General features: G+C 43.4%; 1 protein-coding gene across 1 annotated transcript; it reads left to right on the top strand.

Moving 5' to 3' along the window:
• The first annotated feature begins 1621 nt into the window (after nucleotides 1-1621).
• On the top strand, nucleotides 1622-23320 carry Depdc7 (DEP domain containing 7). The gene is made up of 9 exons (XM_051144275.1): nucleotides 1622-1778; nucleotides 14439-14829; nucleotides 16406-16533; nucleotides 17289-17478; nucleotides 20273-20484; nucleotides 21305-21447; nucleotides 21597-21722; nucleotides 21809-21887; nucleotides 22934-23320. The coding sequence occupies exons 1-9, from the start codon at nucleotides 1706-1708 to the stop codon at nucleotides 23125-23127; spliced, it is 1536 nt and encodes a 511-aa protein (XP_051000232.1). The 5' UTR covers nucleotides 1622-1705; the 3' UTR covers nucleotides 23128-23320.

Genomic DNA, 23320 nt, shown 5'->3' with positions numbered 1-23320 from the left:
AAGCATCTACTCAATTCCTAAGACTACACAGATGGGCAAAACCCGAGAGGCTGAAATCTGCTCAGTTACCGGGGTGATCTTCCAATATGGTAGGCAATTAAGATCTACGTGTGCTCGAATGATTAGATAGATTTTATCTGTACAAATGGGAAGTAGGTTGTGGTGGTACATGCCTATAAGCCCAGCACTTGGGAGGCTGAGGCAGGGGGACTGTTGGAGTTTTGAAGCTAGCTTGAACTACACATTCATAGAGCAGAACTCTACTTCAAAACAAAATATACAAATGAATAATAATGTTTAGTAAGTGCTACAAATAGAGGGGAAAATCTGTGCCGTGAAGAAGGTGGGTACATTCAAGACAGAAAATGCCCGAATTCTAATTAGTATAGACAAACACAGCACAAACTCGTGGGGGAGGGGAATGCCTCGGGAATACACAAAATATCAAAATGGTCACTAGGCTCACGGGCATTTTTCGATAGATCCAATGTTAGTATTTGTCAAGATTTGTTTTCCAGGATGGAGAAATGGCTCAGTGGTTATGAGAACTTGCTGTGCAATCATGACCCGGGTTGGGGTGTCTGCAGAGACCAGAACAGGGAGTCAGAATTCTGGAGCTGGAGTTACAGACCCATGGTTGTGAGCAGACACATGGGTACTGGGAACCGAACTTTGATCGTCCTCTAGTACCTGCTGAGTCATCTCTCCAGCCCCGCCCTCAAAGAGGTAGGGAGCTAGAGAAGCGGGCAGCGATGTGATAGCATTCCTTTATTCCCAGCACTCAGGATACATAGGCAGCCAGAAAATTTCGAGTCCGTGGCAAGCGTGGTCTACAGAGCAAATTCTAGGCCCGCCACGCCTGGTCAGGATATATAGCAAGACTCTGTCTTTCTTCAAAATTAGAAAGAAAGGAAAAGAAAACAAACAAACAAAAACTCCAATAGGCTTAATTATTTCCTACAGCATTCAACCCTGCGAAATTACCCCAGCATTGGGCACCTGGTTTCCGTGCCTCAGCTACCCAAGAAACCCAGGCGCTTCCAGCAAAAACCGTCTCTCTCCTCCTCCCCCTCCAGCCTGCTTTCCCCACTCTCCCCTTCCCGCAGCATGGCCCAAGCTCACCAGGGTTAATTTAGAACCAACACAGATTTCCTTGGCAGGCAGCCCCATAGTCTTCGGTCTCTGCAGTCCTCTGACCTCTAGACATTGCTCTCCTGGGCCAGATAAGGCTTTGTTTGTTCTTTAGAGGAATGGGATGGAAAAAAACTCCAAGTACTTAGTATCACAACACACGTGGAAGCATTTGTGTCGGTTCAGGTAATTCTCACTTAAAAGCCCAGCCAGCCTGGTACTAATACTCACAGGTGAGGTTACTGAGACTGGAAGCAAAACCTCGTGCCGAGGCAAAGACGGGCTCCGGGGACACTTTAGACCCAGCGGGTCTAGCCACGGGGTAGTGCAGGCTAGCACGAAAGGCCCCGCCCCGCCAAGTACTTTTCACCTGGGCACCGCCTGCCTTGAGTGGCCTGGGGCGTTTTGGAGTGCAGAGGCGGCAGCCTTGGAGCTGGCCAGTGAAACACGTGATCGCTGGGGGCGGAGCCCTCCGGGAGCCCCGCCTCCCGGGGCCAGTTAACCGGAGGCTGGAGCGCGGGCGCGCAGTCTGCGGAGCAGCGGCGTGGGCAGTGGAGTGTAGCTGCCCGCCGTCATGGCTACGGTTCGGGAGAAGGCGGCGGCGCTGAACCTGTCGGCTCTGCACAGCCCCGCGCAGAGGCCTCCGGGTGGGTCGGAGGGCCGCGGCAGCGCGGGGCGGGCGCGGGCTGTGGGCGGGCGGTGCGCACTGCGGGGCTGGGCGGCCGCGAGGATCCGCTTTCTCTCCTTGGGGTGGGCGCCGCCCCCAGCCAGAGCCCGGCATTTTAGGAACTTTCCCAAACTTCGCTCCCAGTGGAACCCCGGTTAGGCTCCACAGCCTGACTGGTGACAAGCGCGGAATTTTGGATAGTTTCCTGGCGAGCGTCTGGAGCACGAACTCCGACTGCTTGGTAGGACCAGAGACTCTGAAGATGAAGTATATATTGTGTAAATTTAACACTTTCTGTACAAGCAGTATCTCAGTGAATCCGTTTTATCTCCCCCACCCCCCGCCCCACCTTTGATAGTTGCGAGCGTTTGGGAGGGAGACAATTTTTTGAATATTTGAGCGCGGGTTTAAGATCTTTCATGAACTGAATCAGATAACCCGTTCTAAAATCCCGACTCTTGTCACATCTCTAATAGGGTGACTTGGGATATTTGGCTTTGTTTGGATAAAGTGCCACCTTTTACCCTCTCTGAAGCTTCAGGGTAAAGGGCTGAAGACGTTGGCTCTCTACCAAACCTTTTCATTTCTAAAATGCCAACTTGTGAAACAGTGATTCCTTCCTCTACGTCGTAAGATGAGTTGATCTCAGTGGCCTGCCGGTTGTGTTCGACTTAGTAGTTAAATGCTCCACGTGAACTCCGAAATCTTAATGATGGCTTTTGCTGGGGAACTGCTTGTCGTTTGTGCTTTCCCAGTGCAGCTGTAGTCTCGTCAGTGCATGCCCTTAGTCCCAGCACTGGGGAGGCAGAGGCAGGCAGTTCTCTGCATTCCAAGTCAGCCCGATGTACATTGCAAGCCAGACAGAGTTACAACACGAGACTGTCTCAAAACACAAGCAAACGAAAAGCTGGCCACATTCTGCTTTCACCCAAAAGGCTCCCATCATTATATCACTTGAAATGATACTGAATAGTGCTGTTATCTTTAGGCTCTCTCTGCTAAGTGAGATTTCCGCGTTCACCTACTTAAACACGAAGGTCTTTTCTAACAGCTGAAACGTCAGCTCTGGGCTTTGGATATTTGTGAGCAGGTTTTTAGGTGGTGAGAGGGAATGAATTCTAGAACATTCAGATGACAGTTCTCAGAAGGAAGTGTTCACTGAAGGAAAAGCCTGCTTACTGTCCTTTGCACCAAGAACATAGGGCTGAGGGGTCTGCTGCCTATTCTCAGGCTCTTGTGGCTGGAATTCCTATTTGCTAGTGTTTGTTCACGGCTCTTCCACCCTAAGCTGCTTTGTCATAGTCCTTATGAGCAAGGTAACGGGAGCCCAGGGTTTTGGTTCCCTGCCATTCCCTCTCCGTGTGCTCTGGCAAACAGCTTTGTACTTTCCCCTCTCCGGGGATTAGTAACTCTTTATACTTTTAGCCAGCAATAAGCACAAACAGGAACCTGATTTATGAGGAAGAAAAAGGGTTTTGTGCTAATCTTCAGCCAGAACTCAAGACACCTGTATAAGACAGACCAACAAGAAAGTGGGATGTTATCTTGCTATCTCTTTATACTGTAACCTAAGTCCCTGAATTTGCCTGGTGTCCTGTTTCCAGGGAGCTCGGAATACGTCCCATATGCTTTCTCATTAATCTCTGAATTAAATTGGGGGCCAATGCCTGCTTTTGTTGATGCTTCTTTTAGCATATGTTAAAATCATTCTTGTCAGTAGAGACTTATTCTGTACCTGTAGTCAGTCTTTGTGGAGGCATCTGAGAGTCAGCCTCTCTCTGATGCCAAATAGGAAAGCAAACTTTGGACTGTCGAGGGCAATATCCAGGAAAAGTTGCACTATCTGTTTCTGTGGTATCAGAAAGTTTCCCACTTGGCTTCAGCTGCCCAGTGGTAACACAAACCTCTGTGACATTTACTGTTTTCAGGAAGTTTCAATTATCATCTGTTAAACATTTTTCTGAGTAACTTAAAGAGTAATTTATTTCACTTTCTATGTGTGTGAGTGTTTTGCCTGTTTGGATGTATGCACACCAAGTGTGTGCCTGGTGCACAAGAAAGACAAAAGATGCATAAGGTCCTCTGGAACTGGAGTTATAGATGGTTGTAGCCATCGTGTGGGTTCCAGAAACTGAAACTGGGTTCTCTACAAGAGCAAGTGCTCTTAACCGCTGAGCGTCTCTCTAGCCTGAGTAATGTATTTAGAACTCCTGTCAAGGGGCTACGAGATGACTCAGTGCTTAAGAGCACTGGCTTCTTTTCCAGAGGACTCTGGTTTGACTCTTAGCATCCCCTAAAGGGTGTCCAGTTCCAGGAGGATCTGACCTCCTCTTCTGGCCTCTGCGGGCACCAGGCATGCACATGATACATGGGCATACATTCATGCAAACACTTATACACATAAAATAATGAAATAAAATTGAAGAAATAAAAATAAACTCTATACAAGCGTTCTTTCACTGAACTATACCCCCAGATCTTTTTATTTTGGGGGCTGAAAGAACTATTTATGTGTATGTTTAAGTTTGTGTGTGCCGCATGAGAGCAGGTGACCACAGAAGCCAGAAGAGGGTGTCAGATCTTCTGGACCCTGGAGTCACTGTGGTTGTGAGCTACCACATGTGGATGCTAGCACCTGGACTAAGGTCCTCTGAGCAGCAAGTGGGCTTTAACTTCTGAGCCATCTCTCTGGTCTTCCAGCTGTTTGAGAACATGGACAGGATTGTCTGTTGTAGCTCTAACTTGCCTCAAGTTGGACATCCCCTTACCTCAGCCTCCTGAGTGTGCTGAGATTGCAGGTGTGTACAGTTATGTTTAGTGACCTGTATTATATGTCCTAAAAATTTTCTCTCAAATCCTAAATGATTTAATGGTGGTGCATACATTTAATCTTGGCTCCAGGAAGGCAGAGGCAGGTGGGTCTCTGAGTTCAAGACTGGTCAGGGCTACATAGTGAGACCCTGTCTCAAAAAAAAAGTTAAGTCCTCTGTTATGTTTTCCGTGTCTTTTTACCCTTTGGCTGCATGTCTTTTGGAACTTGACATCACTGCCCACGTGGAAAGAATATCTTCCATGCATGTGGTCCTTAGTGAACAAGTACCTATTGACGGATGATTGTCAACCAAAAAGGTCCTGGTTTATCCAGATTTATTTATTTATTTATTTTTGTATTTTTAAAAAGATTTATTTATTATTATGTATACAGTACTCTGCCTGCATGTACACCTGTAGGTCAGAAGAGGGCATCAGATCACATTACAGATGGCTGTGAACCACTTTGTGGTTGCTGGGGATTGAACTCAGGACCTTTGGAAGAGCAGGTGGTGCTCTTAACCACTAAGCCATCTCTCCAGCCCTCCCAGATTTCTTTAGCTGTGTTCTCTGTTCATTCTCTCTTCAGTGAGTCTATGGAGGATATCATAACTGTATTGCATTAAGGCATCAGGTCTCCTTGGCTCCTGTAGACAGTGATAGTTTGTTTCCTCTCTGGTTCTAGCTGGACTCCGTTCATTGCTGTATACAAGTAGCCATATTAACATATATGATTGTAACAGAAGAGAGGCACTTGGCTAGAGGTTGGGTTTCATTAATAAAGGATGGGCCGAAGAGTGAAACACAGGTCACTGTGACTCCCATGCTGTTTCGATCTGTGTCTGTAGCATGTAGCAGCGTGCCATGCCTTTACACAAGTTCCCATAGCTGACCAGTATTTCATCAACCCAAAGTTTCTTAGCCTAGGCACTGCTGACACTTTCTTTGTTGTGGGAACCATCCTGTACATTGTAGGACTTTTAGCAGCATTTCTAGATGCCAATAGCCCCTTCCCATTGTGATAGTAAAAACTGTCTCCTGACAGGTCTGATGAGCATGTGATGAACTGATCCACTGAGAACCGTTGGGTTAGCCTTTACAAGTGGTTTTTAGTAGTTAGCAATAGCCTACACTAACAAATGTTCATTAAGCAGTGGTAAAGCGACATCAAGATAGCCCATAAAGCCGCTAAAACTGTAAGAAAACTTGAAAATATGCACTAGCTCTATTTCTTAAGGTTTTATGGGGGGTGGGAGTGGGGAAATGAGTTATTTCAATGCCTTTTAAAAAGTTCAATCCAAAGCTCTAGAATGAAAGTATAATTACATGCTTATTTATAAGTAGTACATGTTGGAAGAACTCGGGAAGCCAAGGCAGGCAGATCTCTGTGAGTTCAAGGCCAGCCCGGTCTATGTGGTGAGGAGTTTCAGGCCAGCCAGGGGTGCACAGTGAGACCATTTCAAGAGCAAAGGAAACAAAGACGTAGCATGTTTACAGTTCTGTGTGCACGTCACCCTTCTGTCACAATCTGGGTATAGAACGTGTGTGCTGATCTATTGTAGGAGCTTGTGTGATTAGAGCTGCTTTTCCTTTAGCTAGCTTTCACCATAAGGATGAACTGCTGTTTTCATGGTTGCTCCTGAGTAAGTGTACCACTGTCCTACCATGGCTGATTTATGAGTTGGCTTTTTTTTTTTTTTTTTTTTTTTTTTTTTTTTTTTTTTTTTTTGAGACAGAGTTTCTTAACAGAACTTTGTTAACTAGTATGTATTATTAAAAATGGTGATGCTCAGTGCTTCAAATAAATGACTAGAGGTTGGAATGATCTTGAAAATGTAACTTATTGTTAATAAACTTTGGGGCTAGAATTCACATATCTGTGAAAGGTGAGTCTTGCCAAAGAGCTGTTGTTATTTTCAAGCAAATAAAAATGCTCAGAAGGCTAGCTTTAATCGGGTACTTAGGAGGACGTGCAACCCGGGCATGGCAGTTCATGCCTGCACTTTGATTGGGAGGTAAAGGCAGGAGGATTCAAGCTAGCCGCAGCTTCATAGCAGGTTTGAGGTCAACCTAGATGGTAAGGCGGTGTCTCAACAAGAACAACAAAGGGGACTATAATGCTAGAGACCTAGTTTAAAACGATTCCTGAGCCTCTCTTGTTAGTTCACCAAGTTTTGTACCCAGCAAGGTTCAGTGTGTCTCCGTGCGTGATTTCTTTCCTATAGCCCATTCTGTTTGATATTCATTGTCAGTATCTAAAGGAAGTGCAACTTCAGTCTTTAAATTCTTTTTTTTTTTTTTTCAGTCTCTAAATTCTTATAATTAGCAGTGTAGTTAAGTGAAAACAAACCTAACTATATTATTCACCTGTTGCATTAGTTGGTGATGGAACTAACTGGAGATGTTAAATCTCTTTACTTTGTTTTGTTTTTGTTTTTTGAGACAAGGTTTCTCTGTGTAGCCTTGGCTATCTGGAATCGCTTTGTAGATCAGGCTGGCCGCAAACTCAGAGATCTCAGATATCCGCCTGCCTCTGCCTCCCTGACTGGAGAGATTACAGGCGTGCGCTACCACGCCCAGCTTGAGGTTAAATCTCTTAACCAGAGTTACTGAAGCTTAGATTTAGACTCTTAGATTCCTTTGGTTGTGATGTTTTAAAATTTTTTAAAGTAATTTTTATTTCATGTGTATGGGTCTTTTTACCTGCATGTATGGCTACATCTTATGTGTGTGGAAGCCAGAAAAGGGTGTCAGGTCCCCTGGAACAGGAGTTATAGATGGTTGTGAGCTGCCATGTAGGTCCTGCAACTCAAACCCAGGTCCCCTGGAAGAGTAGCCAGTGCTCTTAACCACCGAGCTAGCCCAAGTCATGATGGTTTAGAACACAGGTGACCAAATGTTAGAAAGTGTCAAGATGTAGAATTTTATTTATTTATTTATTTGATTTATTTTATTTTATTTTTAAGGAAGGTTTTACTGTAGCACTCTGGCTAGCCTAGAACTCAAGAGATCAGCCTGCCCTTGTCCCTGCCCTTGCCCCTGCCCCCGCCCCTGCCCCCGCCCCTGCCCACCAAGTGTTACACTTAAAGGTGTTCACAAACCTTGGGTTCAAGATATACGATTTTCATGAGTCGTTCGGCTCAAATGCTAAGAGAGGCTAGAGGACAGACTGAAGCTTCAGTTACGACTGCTGGACTTACAAAACAATCATGGTATATTTTCCGTCTCTTGATGTCTGTCTACAAAGCACAGCAAGTCAGGTTTACTCTGCTAAAGGTCGTTCCAGGTCTGAACCGGTGACAGGCAACTTTCCTAACCAGCACTGGGGGATCTGTAGTCAACTGGTGAAGTCACCACTTAAGAAAACTGGTTATCCACATTAATATGTCAAGTCCAAGGTACATTGTGTAGTGCTGTATCTGTGTGAACTTGAGCTCTGGGTCTGTGGGTGGTGATGCCTGAGGGGAAATATCCGGGAATGTAGTGTGGGAATTAATGGTCAGTGAGAACAGCACAGCGGGGACCTGAAAGGGCTGACTTCTGCCATGCCTGGAGGGCTCTGGACGCATCATGTGGCACACAGGTGCAGACTGCCCTGCTCCAACCTGTTCCTTAATCTTTACTACAGTCTTATCCAGCCTGTAAAACTTCCTGATTTCCCACATTTTAGTAGCAAGCTAATACGGGGAAATTTGCTCCTCACATCTTACTTAACTTTTTCTGTGCTGCTAGGACTGACTGCCCCTCCCTCTCCCCATCCTTCAGTTGTCTTATTAATTTAAAATTAGCGACTTCACCTTACTTTTTAGGATTCCTGTAGTAACCTACTTTGTGTGGCTCAAGTGTTTTAACTTTGGTATCTTTAATGCTGTCCCTAGCCCAGCTGGGTGTGAGAACAGTGCCTGTACAGCAGTCACTTGGCTCACAACGATCACTTGAACCCAGGAGCACAGGGCCAGCCTGGGCAACATATCGAGGCTCTGTCTTTAAAAAGTAAAGAAAATTGCTGGTCTTAAAGTCTGTTTCACTTAATGAGAAAGCCAACTTGATCTCTCCAGGTTTGCTTATCTTATTTTCCTGTCTTACTCCTATGGATACTATATATTACAGAATTCACCATATTCTACCTTATTTTAGGAGTAGTGGCTTCCCAGTGTTTATAAATACTTTGGGAAAGGGTTCATAAATCTTACAACTGTTGAATTTGTTTCTTCCAATCTCTTGTTTATTTCATTGTTTTACTTTATTGGAATCTTTAAGGAAAGGTGAGTTCTAATCTTGTATCCTGTAACTGGCTTTTTTTTTGAAACAGTCTCATGTAGCCCAGATTGTCCTTAAACTTAATGCATAGCCAAAGGTGACCTTTATTTTCTGATGCTCTAGGCTCCATCAGTGTGTGGGCTGACAGGCTGCTGTGTGACACTGTGCATTTATTAGGGTTACTTACAGGATGGAAGCAGCTGCAACCCCAGAAGGCCACCCCAGCTCACAGAAGCTCAGGAGTGCACTGCACACTTGATGCAGCTCAGGCGATCTCTGACTCCTCAGAAGTCCTTAGTGCTTATATTACCTTGGGAAGTGCATCTGGCCAGTTTCAGACACTTCTTGAGGCTTTTGAGTTGTTTGCAGTTATGAAGCAGCAAGGAAAACCGTTGTGTGGGTGGCATCACCACAGCATGGGGAACTGGAGAACCACTGCTCTAGGACTTAATCTTAAGGAGCTGTGGACGTAGGTCTGCACCACCAAAGTGCTGGGTATCAAACCCAGAGTTTTGTGCATGTTAGGCAAGCACTTTGCCAACTGAGCTGTATCCCCAGCACCTAATAACTAACTTATAATAAAAATATGTTAAGGACTAGGAAAAGCTAGTATTTAATTGCTATCTGTGTAACTCGGGCAAGTTTAACACATTGAACCTCAGGGTTTTTTTGTTTTGTTTTGTTTTGAAAATAGAATGATTAGACACATGTGTCTGGTTAAATTAGAGAAGACAGTTCGTCATACTGGATGTACTCAAATGTTAGGTGTTGCTGAAAATGATACCATGAGGACTTGAAGCCCACCTGCAGTCTCAGAACTTGAGAGGCAGGAGGGTCATCCTGCCAAGGCCAAGCTACTACATTGCAATAGCCAGGCCAGCCTGGGCTACATTGAAACACTGTCTCAAGTTGGGTGATAGAGACACTCACCTTTAATCCCAATACTCAGGAGGCAGAGGCAGGTAGATCTCTGCGAGTTGGAGGCAAGCCTGGTCTACAGCATGAGCTCCAGGACAACCAGGGTTATACAGAGAGACCCTGTCTCAAAAAAACAAAAACAACAACAACAAAAAAGATGTCTCAAAAACAAACAAAAAACAAAAAATATTTGAAAGATAACATTAAGTTAACTTAAATTTCATTGTGATCTCTGGTATTTTAGATAAATTAAGAACTTGGGCTGTTGGGCCTGGGTTGGTGGCCACACCTTTAGCCCCTGTGCTCCGGAGGCAGAGGGAAGTAGATCTGGTCTCTGAGTTCAAGACCAGCCAGGGATACGTAGGGAGACTCTTCCCCACCCCCACCCCCAGAAAAGGAAGGAGGTGAGAAAAGCAGATATTAGCCCATTGTGGCTGGGGTTAGTGCAGCTAATCCTGAGTTCTGGATACCAATTCTAAGAGTCCTCCCAACACCGACTCCAGCTTTACTGAGCAGGAAACACTAGACTGCTGCCAGTGTGGTACCTGACTGTTCCTCACATTCTCCATTCTCTGACACCTGAAACTGCTCACCTGATACTTGTGAGGCTGGCAACAGTTATCCTGTTTTCCACTACATTAAAAAGTATCTTAATTTTTGTTTGGTTTGGTTTTTTGAGACAGGGTTTCTCTGTGTAGCCTTGGCTGTCCTGTACTCACTGTGTAGACTAGGCTACCCTGGAACCCACAGCAATCAATCTGCATCTGCTTCCCTAGTGCTGGGATTAAAGGCCTGTGCCACCACACCTGGCTCTTGTATTGTTGAAACAGGGTCTTATTATGTAGCCCTAGCTGGCTGGAACTCAACTGTGTAGACCAAGCTGGCCTCCAACTCACATAGATCCACCTGCCTCTGCTTCTGGGATTAAAGGCATGAACCACTATGACCAGCTATCTTCATTCTCAAATTTTAAAATTGAAAACAGTCTCACTGATCATTTTGAACTAACATAATAAAGAGTAGGAAATAAATTATTCATCTTTTGGTATTGAAAACCTACATATAAACAACCAAGGGCTTTATATGTGTGCTATTAATTTTCACAGAAAAAAAATGTTACAGTTGCTCACAGTTATAAAATCATGCCATTAAAGTAATACAGTGCAATGACTTAGTAAGCTCCTTACACTGCAGCACAGAAGGTAGGTCCCAAATTCATGGCTGTAGGGTATAGCTTGATGGCAAAACACATGCTGGGTACGCACTGCAGTACTCAATTCAGACCCCAGTGCAAAAGAAAAAGAACAGAATATAATTATGTCTCCATTGCATTTAAATGAGTTTTAAGGTAAGTGAGATGGTTCAGGCAGTAAAAGTGCTTGCCACCAGGCCTGGTGACCTGAGTTACAGCTCAGAAACCACACACTGGACAGAGAACCAAGGGAGTTTTGCAAGTTTTCCTCCTCCCTCCATTTACATACCTTGGCGTGCACATGACCACACACTTACAGAATGTTTTTTAAAAAAAAGCTTTAATGTTCTTCAGGAGTTGTCTTCTGTCGTCTTCAGTTGTGTTCTCTGCTAAAAGTGTGGGAAGAAGGGCTGAGACGATGACCTAGCAACAGGAGTTCCTGCTGCACAGTCCAGAGGGCTGGACTGTGGATCCCAGTATTCACATAGCAATTTGGGCATCCTGTGCCTGCCTCTGCATCTGACTTTGTATGCATGCGTGCGCGCAGACACATACACACCCCTTTAAATTTCCCTCCTTTCAGGCAGTGGTTCCTTTAACGCTCAGTCACCCATTCCTTACATTCAGATTCTGAAAGGAGATAGTAACTTCCCCGCTTCTCGGCCAAGAGACTCCTGCACATAACTGGAATAGTTTTTTTCCTCTGTTTTATTTTTGTTCTTTAAACAAAAGCAGGGGTTTAAATAGGCCTGCTGAATTGTCAGAGGATCTTGAGAATGTAGCTCATAAGAGAGCATATGCTGATTACCTAAAGAAGGACAGGGGAGAGTAACAGACACAGCTACCAAGCATAAGCTTAACTAAGCTGGTTCACTTCCATCCCCCTATTAGACCCAAGGCCCATTTCCTTTCCCTTTGGTTTTTCTTTTCTTATGTGTACGTTTGACAAATAATCACTTTTATTTAAGGAAAAAATATCATGGGAAATTTTCTCAAAATTTAATTTACTTTGTGTGTTTATGTGTATGTAAGTCAGAGGACAAATTGTGAGGGACAGGTCTGTCCTCCTGTGTAGGTTTTGGGACTGAACACAGTTGTCAGGCTTAGGGAAAAACCCTTACCTGCTGAGTCACTTGCTGGCTTGGAAATTTTTTCTTTTACATTAAAAAGGTTTTTTAAAATTCATGTGTGCATGCCTATAAAGTATACACATGATGGTCAGAGGACAGCTTTCAGAAGTCAGCTTTCTTGTTTCCACCATGTTGGTTCTGGGGATTGAACCCAGGTCATCAGGTTTGGCAGCAATTGTCTTTACCCTCTGAGCCATCTCACCAGCCTGAGAGGAAAGTTGTCAGAGCTTATTTTCTTTTTCCTTCTTTCTTTCTTTCTTTCTTTCTTGTTTGTTTTTGTTTTTGTTTTTTGGGACAGGGTTTCTCTGTGTAGCCTTGTCTGTCCTGGACTCACTTTGTAAACCAGGCTGGCCTCGAACTCACAGAGATCTGCTTGCCTCTGCCTCCGGAGTGCTGGGATTAAAGGCATGTGCCAACACCACCCAGCCAGAGCTTATTTTCCCGTGTGTGTGTGTGTGTGTGTGTGTGTGTGTGTGTGTGTGTGTGTGTGTGTGTTGGGGCAAAGCAATTTTGCTTTGTTTCTGTGTTTGTCTTTATCTTTTGAAATAGTTAATAAACTCCTGCTGTTATTTTACCCTGCTTATTACTAAGTATTTAAGTTAAAGCCTGCAAAACAGGAAGCTTTAGAAATATTAGTTTGCTTTGCAGCTCTCGCTCTCTCTCTCTCTCTCTCTCTCTCTCTCTCTCTCTCTCTCTCTCTCTCTCTCTCTCTCTCTCTCTCTCTCTCTCTCTCTCTCTGTGTGTGTGTGTGTGTGTGTGTGTGTGTATGTGCGTGTGATGTCAATTTCAAAACTTTCAGTATGCTTGGAAGTGGCTTGTAACCTGTGAATACATTTTGTATCTCTTACTGAAGGTACTGTCTGCCTCACAGGTTAGCTGCTGAAGACTGGATAATTGTATAATCGTAGCTGATGGCAGATGATCTACCCACTCCTTGATCTCACTTCCTACTGCGGCTCCCTCCACATGCCACTCTGGCCCTGCTGGCCTGTTCCAGCAGAGTGCATACCCTTGGGCCTTTGGATTTTCTGTTCTCTGTTTTTCCCCTGGTGTCTGTACAGATCACTTCCTTGTTTTACTCAAGTCTCTATTTAGATATAACTATTGGAAAAGTGATTCCTAGTTTCTATGGTTTTTCATTCTTTGTTCTTTCTGGTTTTGTGTCTCTAGGGCTTAGGACTGAGCCCAGGGTCTTTTACTTGCTAGGCAAACATTCACCCACTGAGCTAAATCCCCAGCCTTTCCTGACATCCTGTTTAAAATGGCATTCTCAGCTGGCTGTGGTAGTGCATGCCTTAAATCATAGCACTCAGGAGGCAGAGGCAGGTAGACCTCTGAGTTGGAGGACAGCCTGGTCTACAAAGCCTGTTCAGGACAGCCAACGTCACACAGAGAAACCCTGTCTCGAAAACCAACCAAATAACCAAGCAAAAAGGCAGCATTCTCAGGGGGTGGAAATAGCTCAGTGGCGAAGAGCACTGACTGCCCTCGCAAAGGACCCAGGTTCATTTCCCATTGCTCACGTGCAGCTCACAAGAGGATCAAGAGCCTCTTCTGGCCTCCTCAGGCACTAGTCGGTCCATGGTGCACATACATCCACACAGGCAAAACACTCATGAAGTAAAAATGTAGAGTATTCTCAGGCCATCAAGATGGCTCAGCATGTAGAGACACTGCTGCCAAGTCTGATGGCCTGAGTTTGATCCCTAGGACCCACATGGTTGAAGGAGAGAACATGTTCCTACAAGTTGTCCTTTGACCTCGCTGTGAGTGCTGTGGCACACATGTGCCCACATACAACCCATACACACACACACACACACACACACACACACACACACACACACAAAATAAAATAAAAATAAATGTAATGAAATGGCATTCTCTTATTCAGCTGTTGCTGCCTCTCTACCCCTACCCGAGTGTCTCTCTCTCTCTCTCTCTCTCAACAGGGTCTCACTCCTGATTCTTCTGCCTCAGCCTCCTGAGTGCTGGTGTCACAAATGAGCTGCCATGCCCAGCAGCTGTTTTCCTTCCATCACTGATGGAACACATACATATTGTTTGGATTGGCCCACAGTGTTTGAATCACAAGAACAGACTTTTCTATGTTCACCTCTGTGTCTGCCACATAGGACAACATTTGGTATGTTGCAGGCATTAAAGTTGTAAATAAATTGCCACCAGTAACAGTATTTCAATAATATGGCCTTTTAATTTCCTTTTAATATGGCTTTTGGAAGTTGCTGCCTTCTCTCTAAGAATTACACCACATTCATTACAAACAGACAGATTGCTAATGCATAGTCTCTGATTTTTCCCCTTTTAGGTTTCAGTGTGGCCCAAAAGCCTTTTGGAGCCACGTACGTGTGGAGCAGCATTATAAATGCCCTTCAAACCCAAGTGGAAGTGAAGAAACGGAGGCACCACTTAAAATGCCACAATGACTGCTTCGTTGGCTCGGAAGCTGTGGATGTTGTTTACTCTCACTTAATTCAGAATAAATTCTTTGGTGATGTTGATATTCCTCGGGCCAAAGTGGTGAGAGTGTGTCAGGCACTTATGGACTACAAAGTATTTGAAGCAGTTCCAACCAGAGTCTTTGGAAAAGACAAAAAGCCTACATTTGAGGATAGCAGTTGCAGCCTTTATAGATTTACAACAATTCCTAATCAGGACAGTCAGCTAGGCAGTGAGAACAAAGTGTGTTCATCTTCCAGGTGAGTCCTGGCATTAGGCTATCATGGCCATTATTAGCAGATTTTTTTTCTACTTTTTTTTTTTAAAGATCATATGTGCTAATTTTGGCTAAAATCTAAATCCTGGTAAACCTAATAAACTATACCAAAATGTTGGTAATGTACTGGGCATATCCTAGACTTCACTTGTTTGTACTTGTATTTTACAAGAACAGTCAACAAACTTTGCTTTCCTGCCTTAAGTTATAGTAACAGTGTAAAAAAAATGTTTGGAAATTCATATCGAAGTGGAGTGAGAGCAGAGAGAAATGGAGAACTGGCAGAGAGACCCCAGCTCCTAGAGTACCGTTAGAATCTAGAACGTGGTGGGCTCCGAGTGTCCAAGGCAAATGAGGACTGCGGTACTCACAGTGTCATGTGGCATGTTAAAGGACTTGTGTGATTTTGGTTTGTGGAGTTTTCATTTGTTTCAATTTTTGAGACAAGTTCTCCCTATATATGGTTCAGACATTCCTGAATTCCCATGCTCAGGCCACTCTTCTACCCCAGCCTCCCGGGTAGCTGGGGCCGCAGATGTGTGCCGCTGGTCAGGAGCCGTAAGGAACTTAAGAGGCCACGAAGGTGTTGGGAGGATCACAAAAGAGGTGAGCAGGATGGGATTGTGTTTTAGAAAGGTCATTTTGGACTGGAAATGGTGCACTGTATTCAGTGAGAACTGGGTAAGCAACACTGCAGGCTACGGAAGATGGGGCTGCAATAGACATGAGGTAGTCCCTAAAGACAGAGTGTGGGACCACTGACCGAGTCAAGAGCGTAAAGTAGAGCATGGTCTATTCTCTTCATGCTTGGCTTGAAAAAAGACCAAACGTTTTCAACTCTGGTGATTGTAGAAAGAACATTTTAACATAAGGATTGTACAGTACTGTTAAGTTCCTCAGCAGTATTAGTAATGAAGCATATTAATATTTTTGTGACAAAGGAATATTCATGCCAACTAGGATAAGTAAAGACAGAACCTTTCAGGATCTTTTTGTTTTTCATTGGTGTTTGTCTTGAGACAGGGTCTCACTGTGGAGCCCATGCTGGCCACCCAAACTTGCTGTGTAGATAGCAAGCCACCAGGCTTACGTAAACCAAAACTCTCTTTATTTCTGGAGGGGCTAGAATTAGATGTTTTACCAGGAGGCCTGGCTCAATTTTATTATATTTTAAAATTGGTGATAAAATTGTAGTCCTTGAGTTACATCTAAATAACAGACTTAGAGAATCTGTATTTTAGAGCAGGGTATAGTGGTACCTGCCTGTAATCTCTTGATCTGGGATGTGGAGGCCAGAGCATCAGGAGTTTAGGGCCAGCTTCAGCTACGTAGTGAGTGTGCGAGCAGCTTGGGACTGCAAGAGATCCTGACCCAGAAGAACAAGGAGAGGCGTGTGAGTGAGTGGGCGCATTTGGACTGACTCAGAGGCTCTTGAAAAGTATTTTATTCCACTCAGAATTTTCATTTGTTGTGTTTTGGTTTTGAAACGTGAGCTCTCAAGACACTTGCAGGTCTCACAATACTAAATCATTTCTGTGGACATATGAACTTTATTTTAGGTACTCAGATGCATTGTTTAAGTCATCTGATATCAAGTCGGACAGTTTGGAGGATCTGTGGGAAAATCTGAGTTTAAAGCCTGCCAACTCCCCTCATGTACCTATCTCTACCAGGCTGTCTCCTCAAGGTAAACTAAAGCTGCAGAGTGAGAAGACTCCAGAGACAGAGTTGCTGACAGTATTTCCTCCTAGCCTTTATTTGAATTTTAATATTCACGCAGAGAAAGAGTGTGCTGTGTGTTAAGGCTGTTTATGTTAAGCTTCAACAGAACTCTATTATCTTGAACAACACATCAGTGTTACAACTCTAAACACTGACTTTTGTCCATCAGCTGGCAGAGGGTCAGATCTGAAATGTTTTGCATGCAGACTCTTACTTAATGTATGCTCTCAGATATTTCTTTTCCTGAGATTTTATTAGGTTGCATGAAAAGCTGAAAGTCATATTAAAGTATTAATGTTCTTCCTTGTGGCCATGGAATACAGCCTGATGATTTTGATTTCCACTCTCCCTCCCCCATCCTGTTGAGTGGAAAGCCTGAGTGAGATGCTCTGCAGCCAGTAGCTTCTAATGAGTTTTGAGATTGAATGCGCCATTCTTTCTTCTAAGTCCTCATTAACATGGTATACAGCTTGATTTCTTATCTCCAACACACTGCTTTATGTGGTCCAAAGAATGACAAGAATTCCTGTTGTCCAGAGCTGTTCTCCTACACTTTAAACAAATCTTGGATTGTTTTAAGAAAGCACTCCATGAGTAAGGGTAGCCCAGTTCCCCACTTTGTGTCACAAGTTTAATACTTAGACCTGCCTGGACAAACACCGCAGTGAATACGGCATAGCTAATCCTTGCTGCTTCCCACACTGTCGTTTTTCTGTGCAGTTATCAAGGAAGTATGGCAAGAAGAAACGATTGGACGTCTGCTGCAACTTGTCGACCTTCCGTTTCTTGACTCCCTACTCAAACAGCAAGAGGTTGTACCTAAAGCCCCCCAGCCTAAGAGACAGCCTGACATGGTCAACACCAGTAACTACCTGGATCGAGGGGTTCTCAGGGCCTATGGTGACTCTCAGTATGTGCAAATAATACAATTACTTAAGTATGTTTGTGGGTAGAGTGTACACAAAGCTCTAGGTTCAAGCCTCAGCATTGACTAAAATTAGGTGTGGTGGCACACACCTGTTACCCCGGCACTTGGGAGGTAGAGACAAAAGGATCATTACCTTCAGCTTCACAGCTAGTTTAAGGCCAGTGTGGGCTACGTGAGATCCTGTATTCATAATCCCAACACTTGGGAGACAGAGGCAGGCAGATCTCTGTGAGTTTGAGGCCAGCCAGGGTCTCATACATACTGAGAATATGTCTTACCCTAAGAGTCCTCATAGACTTAAAATGAACAGATTTGACAAGTTTTGTAATCTTGATTGAGTACACTTCTTTAGAATGCTTGTTAAATACATTAGTTTTTTTTAATTAGCTAGTTTTCCTAAAGTACCTCTAGCCATCATTTTTAGTATACTTTTTTTTTTGTTTTGTTTTGTTTTGTTTTTTTTGAGACAGGGTTTCTCTGTGTAGCCTTGGGTGTCCTGGACTTGATTTGTAGACCAGAGTAGCCTTGAACTCACAGAGATCCACCTGCCTCTGCCTCTGGAGTACAGGAATGCACATCTTTTGTTTGTTTGTTTGTTTGTTTTTCCGAGGCAAGGTCTCTCTCTATAGCCTTATAGCCTTGGGTGTCTTGGAACTCTTTGCCTCCAAGTGCTAGAATTAAAAGGCATGCTCCACTGCCCAGCTTGAATGTACATCTTAGGATTTGAAGTCTCTCTCTCTGCCTCCTCCTCCTCTTCCTCCTCCTGTTCTTTTCTTCTTCTTTCTTTCCTCCTTCCTCCCTCCTCTTCTTCCTCCTCCTCCTTCTGTTTTGATTTGAGGTTTTTTGTTTGTTTGTTTGTTTTGTTTGTTTTTTGATTTTAGAGACAGGGTTTCTCTGTGTAACAGGAGTTATACTTACTTCGTAGATCTGGCCTTAAACTTACAGAGCTCTATGTGCCTGCCTCTCCCACGTGGTGGGATTAAAGGACCCACCAGTGCCCAGCAAGACTTGAAACCTTATAGCACTAAGAGCAGACTTAGCTTAAGGAAGATCCATGTTCCTTATTACTTGAAACATTCATTTCCTAAGTAAAGTTATTAAAGATTAAAATAGCTTCCGTGATTGTAGTCGGTTTAATGGTTGATTATTTTGCTTCCATAGGTAGTATTCCAGTCCAGTTAAGGAAATGAAGTATTTAAGAAGTGCAACTTTCTTCTTCCTAGCTCTACATTTCAGTACATCATTAATATGAATAGTTGAATGCTAACAGATAGCTTAAAGAGCTGAGTGTGGTAGCACACACCTTTAATCCCATGACTAGAGAGGCAGAGGCAGGCAAATCTCTGAGTTTGAGGCTAAGCTGGTCCACACAGTGAGTTCCAGGCCAGCCAAGGCTGTATAGAGAGACCTTGTTTAAGAAAAAAATTTTAAAGGATTAAAGCCTTATATGAAAGTGTTGATCTTAGCATAATAGCTGTTAAGTTCTGCTTATATAATAGGAAGCTCATTCTATAGGCTTACATTTCTATAACTTAAAGCAATGTGGAGATAGTTTTAAATTTTTTTAAATTTTATTTATTTATTTGGTTTTTCAAGACAAAGTTTCTATGAGTAGCCTTGGCTGTTCTAGACTTGCTTTGTAGACCAGGCTAGCTTAGAATTCACAGAGATCTGCCTCCCTCTGTCTCCTCAGTGTTGGAATTAAAGGCATGTGCCACTATGCCTGGTTAATGGAGTTATTTTATAATGACCTTAATGTTCAGAATTTGTGCTAGAAATGACCTTTAAAATATCTAGCTTCATCTTTTTGTTTTGTTTGTCTTTCTATTTTTGGTTTTTCAAGACAGGACATCTCTGTGTAATAGCCCTGGCTGTCCTGGACATTGTAGACCAGGCTGGCCTTGAACCCACAGCAATCCGCCTGCCTCTGCCTCCCGAGTGCTGGGGTCACAGGTGTGCGCTACTGCACAAGGCTCTAGCTTTATCTTTTTTATAAACCCTAGATGTTTATGGCAGTAATAAATATATAACAAACTTAAAGCTATCTAGCTTTATTTTTTGTAAACCTTAGAGTCTATGGCAGTGGAGGACATATAACAAATTTATTGAAATACAGCATTTTCTGACTGGGAATGTAGCTCAGTTGGTAGTGTGTTTGCCTCATTTACAAAGCCCTGGGTTTAGTCTCCAAGGCCTCTTAATGCAGTAGTGAGTGCATATAATCCAAGTATGCAGGAGGGTCAAAACTTCACAGTCGTCCTCGCCTACACAGTGAGCTGAAGGCCAGCCTGGGCTAAAGAGACCCTAATCTCACTCAGAACTTTTTACCTGTTGGTTTGATTATTAAGAAATGTTATCTTTGATCTTGCTCTCTTCCTGTCCTAGAGATTACAGATCATACAGGTAACTCTGAAGTGAGCAACATTGTATGGTAGAGTTACAGCTTTAAATGTGAGGTCTGAAGCCAGATGTGGTGAATCACACATCTGTAATCCTGGCACTTGGGGAATCAGGATTGGGAATTTGAGGCCAAGTTTCAATTTTGATGACCATTCTTAATGTAGTAATTGGTATTTCTTATATAAAAGGAAAATGCAGTTTAGCTAATTTCTTAAACCTGTTATATGCAATTTAGTTATATGGTAAATGATTCTACTGTCTATAAGTGTGGAGAATTTGATCCTAGTGGCAAACATGAGATAACCAAGGATTTAGATACTTTGTGTCTATTTGTTCTCTTTGCTTTTTACAATAATTCTCCTCTTCCTTGCTCTAGGGCAGATGAATGGGTCTCTGCAGCCATTGACTGCTTGGAGTATCTTCCCGACCAGATAGTTGTGGACATAAGCAGGAATTTTCCTGAGCAACCAGACAGAACAGACTTAGTGAAGGAACTTCTGTTTGGTGCTATTGGCAAATACTACAGTACTAGGGAGCCTCTGTTGAACCACCTGTGTGATGTTCATAACGGAATAGCAGAACTCCTAGGTAAGTGAGTGCTACTAGATACATACCAGAGTTCATCCTTTAGGGGAAAAAACTTAATTGTCTTCAAAATGAACCAAAAAGTACTCTGTAAAGATGGGAGGTGAGCTGGGTTAGTCTAGAGAGAATATATTTGTTTTTAACACATCTGGGGTTCACTTTGAGACCTTAACAACTCCAAAGCTAGGAACGTTGGCTACCTCAGAACACTGCTGTCATTCGCTGCAGGCTTACACAGGAGCAGCAGTTCTCTGCTTTAGAGGAGTTAGCAGCATGACCCTGCAGCTCTGTCAGAAGGGCACCTCTCTGCTCTCTGATCTACACGGCCACATTGTTTCAGTGGATTTTGCAATCAAATTGGAAGTTTCAGAGAATCCTTCTAGTTTCCTCAGGGTCAGTTATCAGCACTATATACATAGTGCAGTCTCAGCACTGTGGTGTAGAACAGAATGGGAGCTTACAAAGCCAAGAGTTGTTAACACCCTAAGTCGGTCTGTGACAAGGGCCTATGGGTCAGCTGCTGATTTGAGAGCAGAGCAGGCTGTCTTTATGGTGTTGGTCATCCACTTTATTTCTGTTTATTTAAATTGCATTTATTTGTGTGTATGCACATGGATGCATGCGTTCATGCTGTGGCACGTATGTGGAGGTCAGAGGACAAATTGCTGGAGTTGGTTTGCTCCCATTTTTGTCCGCACTTTTTGTTTTTGCTTTTGGAAATAACTTTGAGGAAGTGTACTACTTAACATGAAGTGCAATGAGTTTTGTTCATTTTAATATAGTCATACTTGGTCAATTAAGCATTTTTTTCTTTTGGCTTAAGTAAATGGGAAGACTGAAATAGCCTTAGAAGCTACCCAGCTGTTTCTGAAGCTTCTGGATCCCCCAAATAAAGAAGAATTTAGAAGACTGCTTTACTTCATGGCTGTTGCAGCACATCCTTCCGAGTTCAAATTACAGAAAGAAGTGAGTCTGCCTAAGTGTTAATTGTTTCCAGTGTCTTCAGCATCCAGTGTGCTCCAGTGGGTAGAGTATTCATATTCAATATCCCCTGAGTGCTAGACTTAGCCTTTCACATGTGCACACGTTCCATAGGTGTGCTTTCATTCTCACAGAGTGACAATCGGATGGTCGTGAAAAGGGTCTTCTCGAAAGCCATCGTCAACAACAAAAACTTATCCAGAGGCAAAACTGATCTTCTTGTACTCTTCTTAATGGATCACCAAAAAGATGTTCTCAAGGTGAGACTCTGGCAGTAACTACTCTTGCCTATTTGTAACAGACTGAAATGCACTTGAGTAATTTTCCTGTGTCCCTCCTTCCTAAGATTCCTGGAACTCTACATAAAATTGTTAGTGTTAAGCTTCTGGCCATACAAAAAGGAAGTGATCCTAATAAAGACACAGGTAATTTAAGAATATTATCTGCATGGTTTTTTAAAATATTTATTATGTATACAGTGTTCTGCCTGCATGTATACCTGCATACCAGAAGATGACACCAGATCTCATTATAGATGGTTGTGAGCTACCATGAGATTGCTGGGAATTGAACTCAGGACCCTTGGGAGAGCAGCCAGTGCTCCTAGCCTCTGAGCTATCTCTCCAGCCCCCCTCCTCTTTTATTTTTTAAGGCAAAATCTCATTGTAGCCCAGGCTGGTCATGCTATGTAGCCAGAGATGACCTTGAAGTCCTGGGCCTCCTGACTCTGACTTCCAAGTGCTGGGACCGCAGGTGTTTGAGGCCACTCCTTGTTTAATGCTTTCATTATCTTCTAGAGACAAGTCTATAGTCTGATATGAAAGTATTTTTCTGTGATTAGTTTCAACTAAATAATTTGAAACATTCCCCTCAATTTTCTTGGCTTAGCAGAGTGCTTCCTGGATTAAAACAACTTTCAGATTGTTTTTTCTTGTCTGTTTTTAAACTTTTAAAAGTCACATTTCTTATCTAATGTTCCCTCTCTCTCCCTCTGTCTGTCTCCTCCACCACCACCACCCCGTGCCCCCTCCCCCTGTGCATGCACGTGTGTAGGTCAGAGGACAACCTCCAGGAGTTGATTCTCTGCTTCCACCATGAGGGTCAGGAGGAGTGAACTCAGGTCATCAGATGCAAGCGCCTCTGCCATGAGCCTTCTCATAGGCTAGGTTAAAAAAACTTTGATCAGAAGGCCGGGCATGGTGGCGCACGCCTTTAATCCCAGCACTTGGGAGGCAGGGGCAGGCGGATCGCTGTGTGTTCGAGGCCAGCCTGGTCTACAAAGTGAGTTCAGGACAGCCACAGCTAACACAGAGAGACCCTGTCTCGAAAAAAAAAAAAAAACTTTGATCAGGGCTATCCTTATCTTCTTTAATGCACTTATAGAATGTTGAGGGAAACTACTGCATTATTTTTCTAATTAAATGTGAGGAATAGAGTCAGTTACTGGAACTTTCTCCTTTTAAACCTTAAGGCTATATTTACTGCCAGAGAATTGAAGGAAGTGACTACTCTAGCAGTACACAGAAGAAAACTAAGGACGAACTGTTGAGTTTACTAAAGACTATCAATGAGGATTCAAAACTCTCTGCCAAAGAGAAGAAGAAACTGCTCGGCCAGTTCCATAAGTGTCATCCAGACATCTTCATTGAGTATTTTGGAGACTGAATTTCTAATGTCTGTATGTATAAACACTTGTATATTTTAAGGGCAAATTATGTAGCCTAAAGATATTTGTAAGCTTGGATGCCTAAATAAGAAGTTGTACTTAATAAAAATTTTTATACCCATTTGTGTCAAAAACTATTACTCAGATGGTGTATTGCTGTATAGACTGACATGTTAAGTGAGTTGACTTATA

Source organism: Acomys russatus, chromosome 4, assembly GCF_903995435.1.
Source record: "Acomys russatus chromosome 4, mAcoRus1.1, whole genome shotgun sequence".
NCBI classification, from domain to species: domain Eukaryota; kingdom Metazoa; phylum Chordata; class Mammalia; order Rodentia; family Muridae; genus Acomys; species Acomys russatus.
The sequence above is the reverse complement of the archived record's forward strand: the minus strand, read 5'-3'. Positions and strand labels throughout refer to the sequence as shown.

Bases quoted from the DNA above. Each gene is read 5' to 3' on its own strand.
- Depdc7 (XM_051144275.1), top strand. From the start codon at position 1,706: ATGGCTACGGTTCGGGAGAAGGCGGCGGCGCTGAACCTGTCGGCTCTG. The intron at 20,485-21,304 runs GTAAGTGAGTGC...TTTTGGCTTAAG, and splicing joins CGGAATAGCAGAACTCCTAG to TAAATGGGAAGACTGAAATA. The intron at 21,723-21,808 runs GTGAGACTCTGG...CTCCTTCCTAAG, and splicing joins ACCAAAAAGATGTTCTCAAG to ATTCCTGGAACTCTACATAA.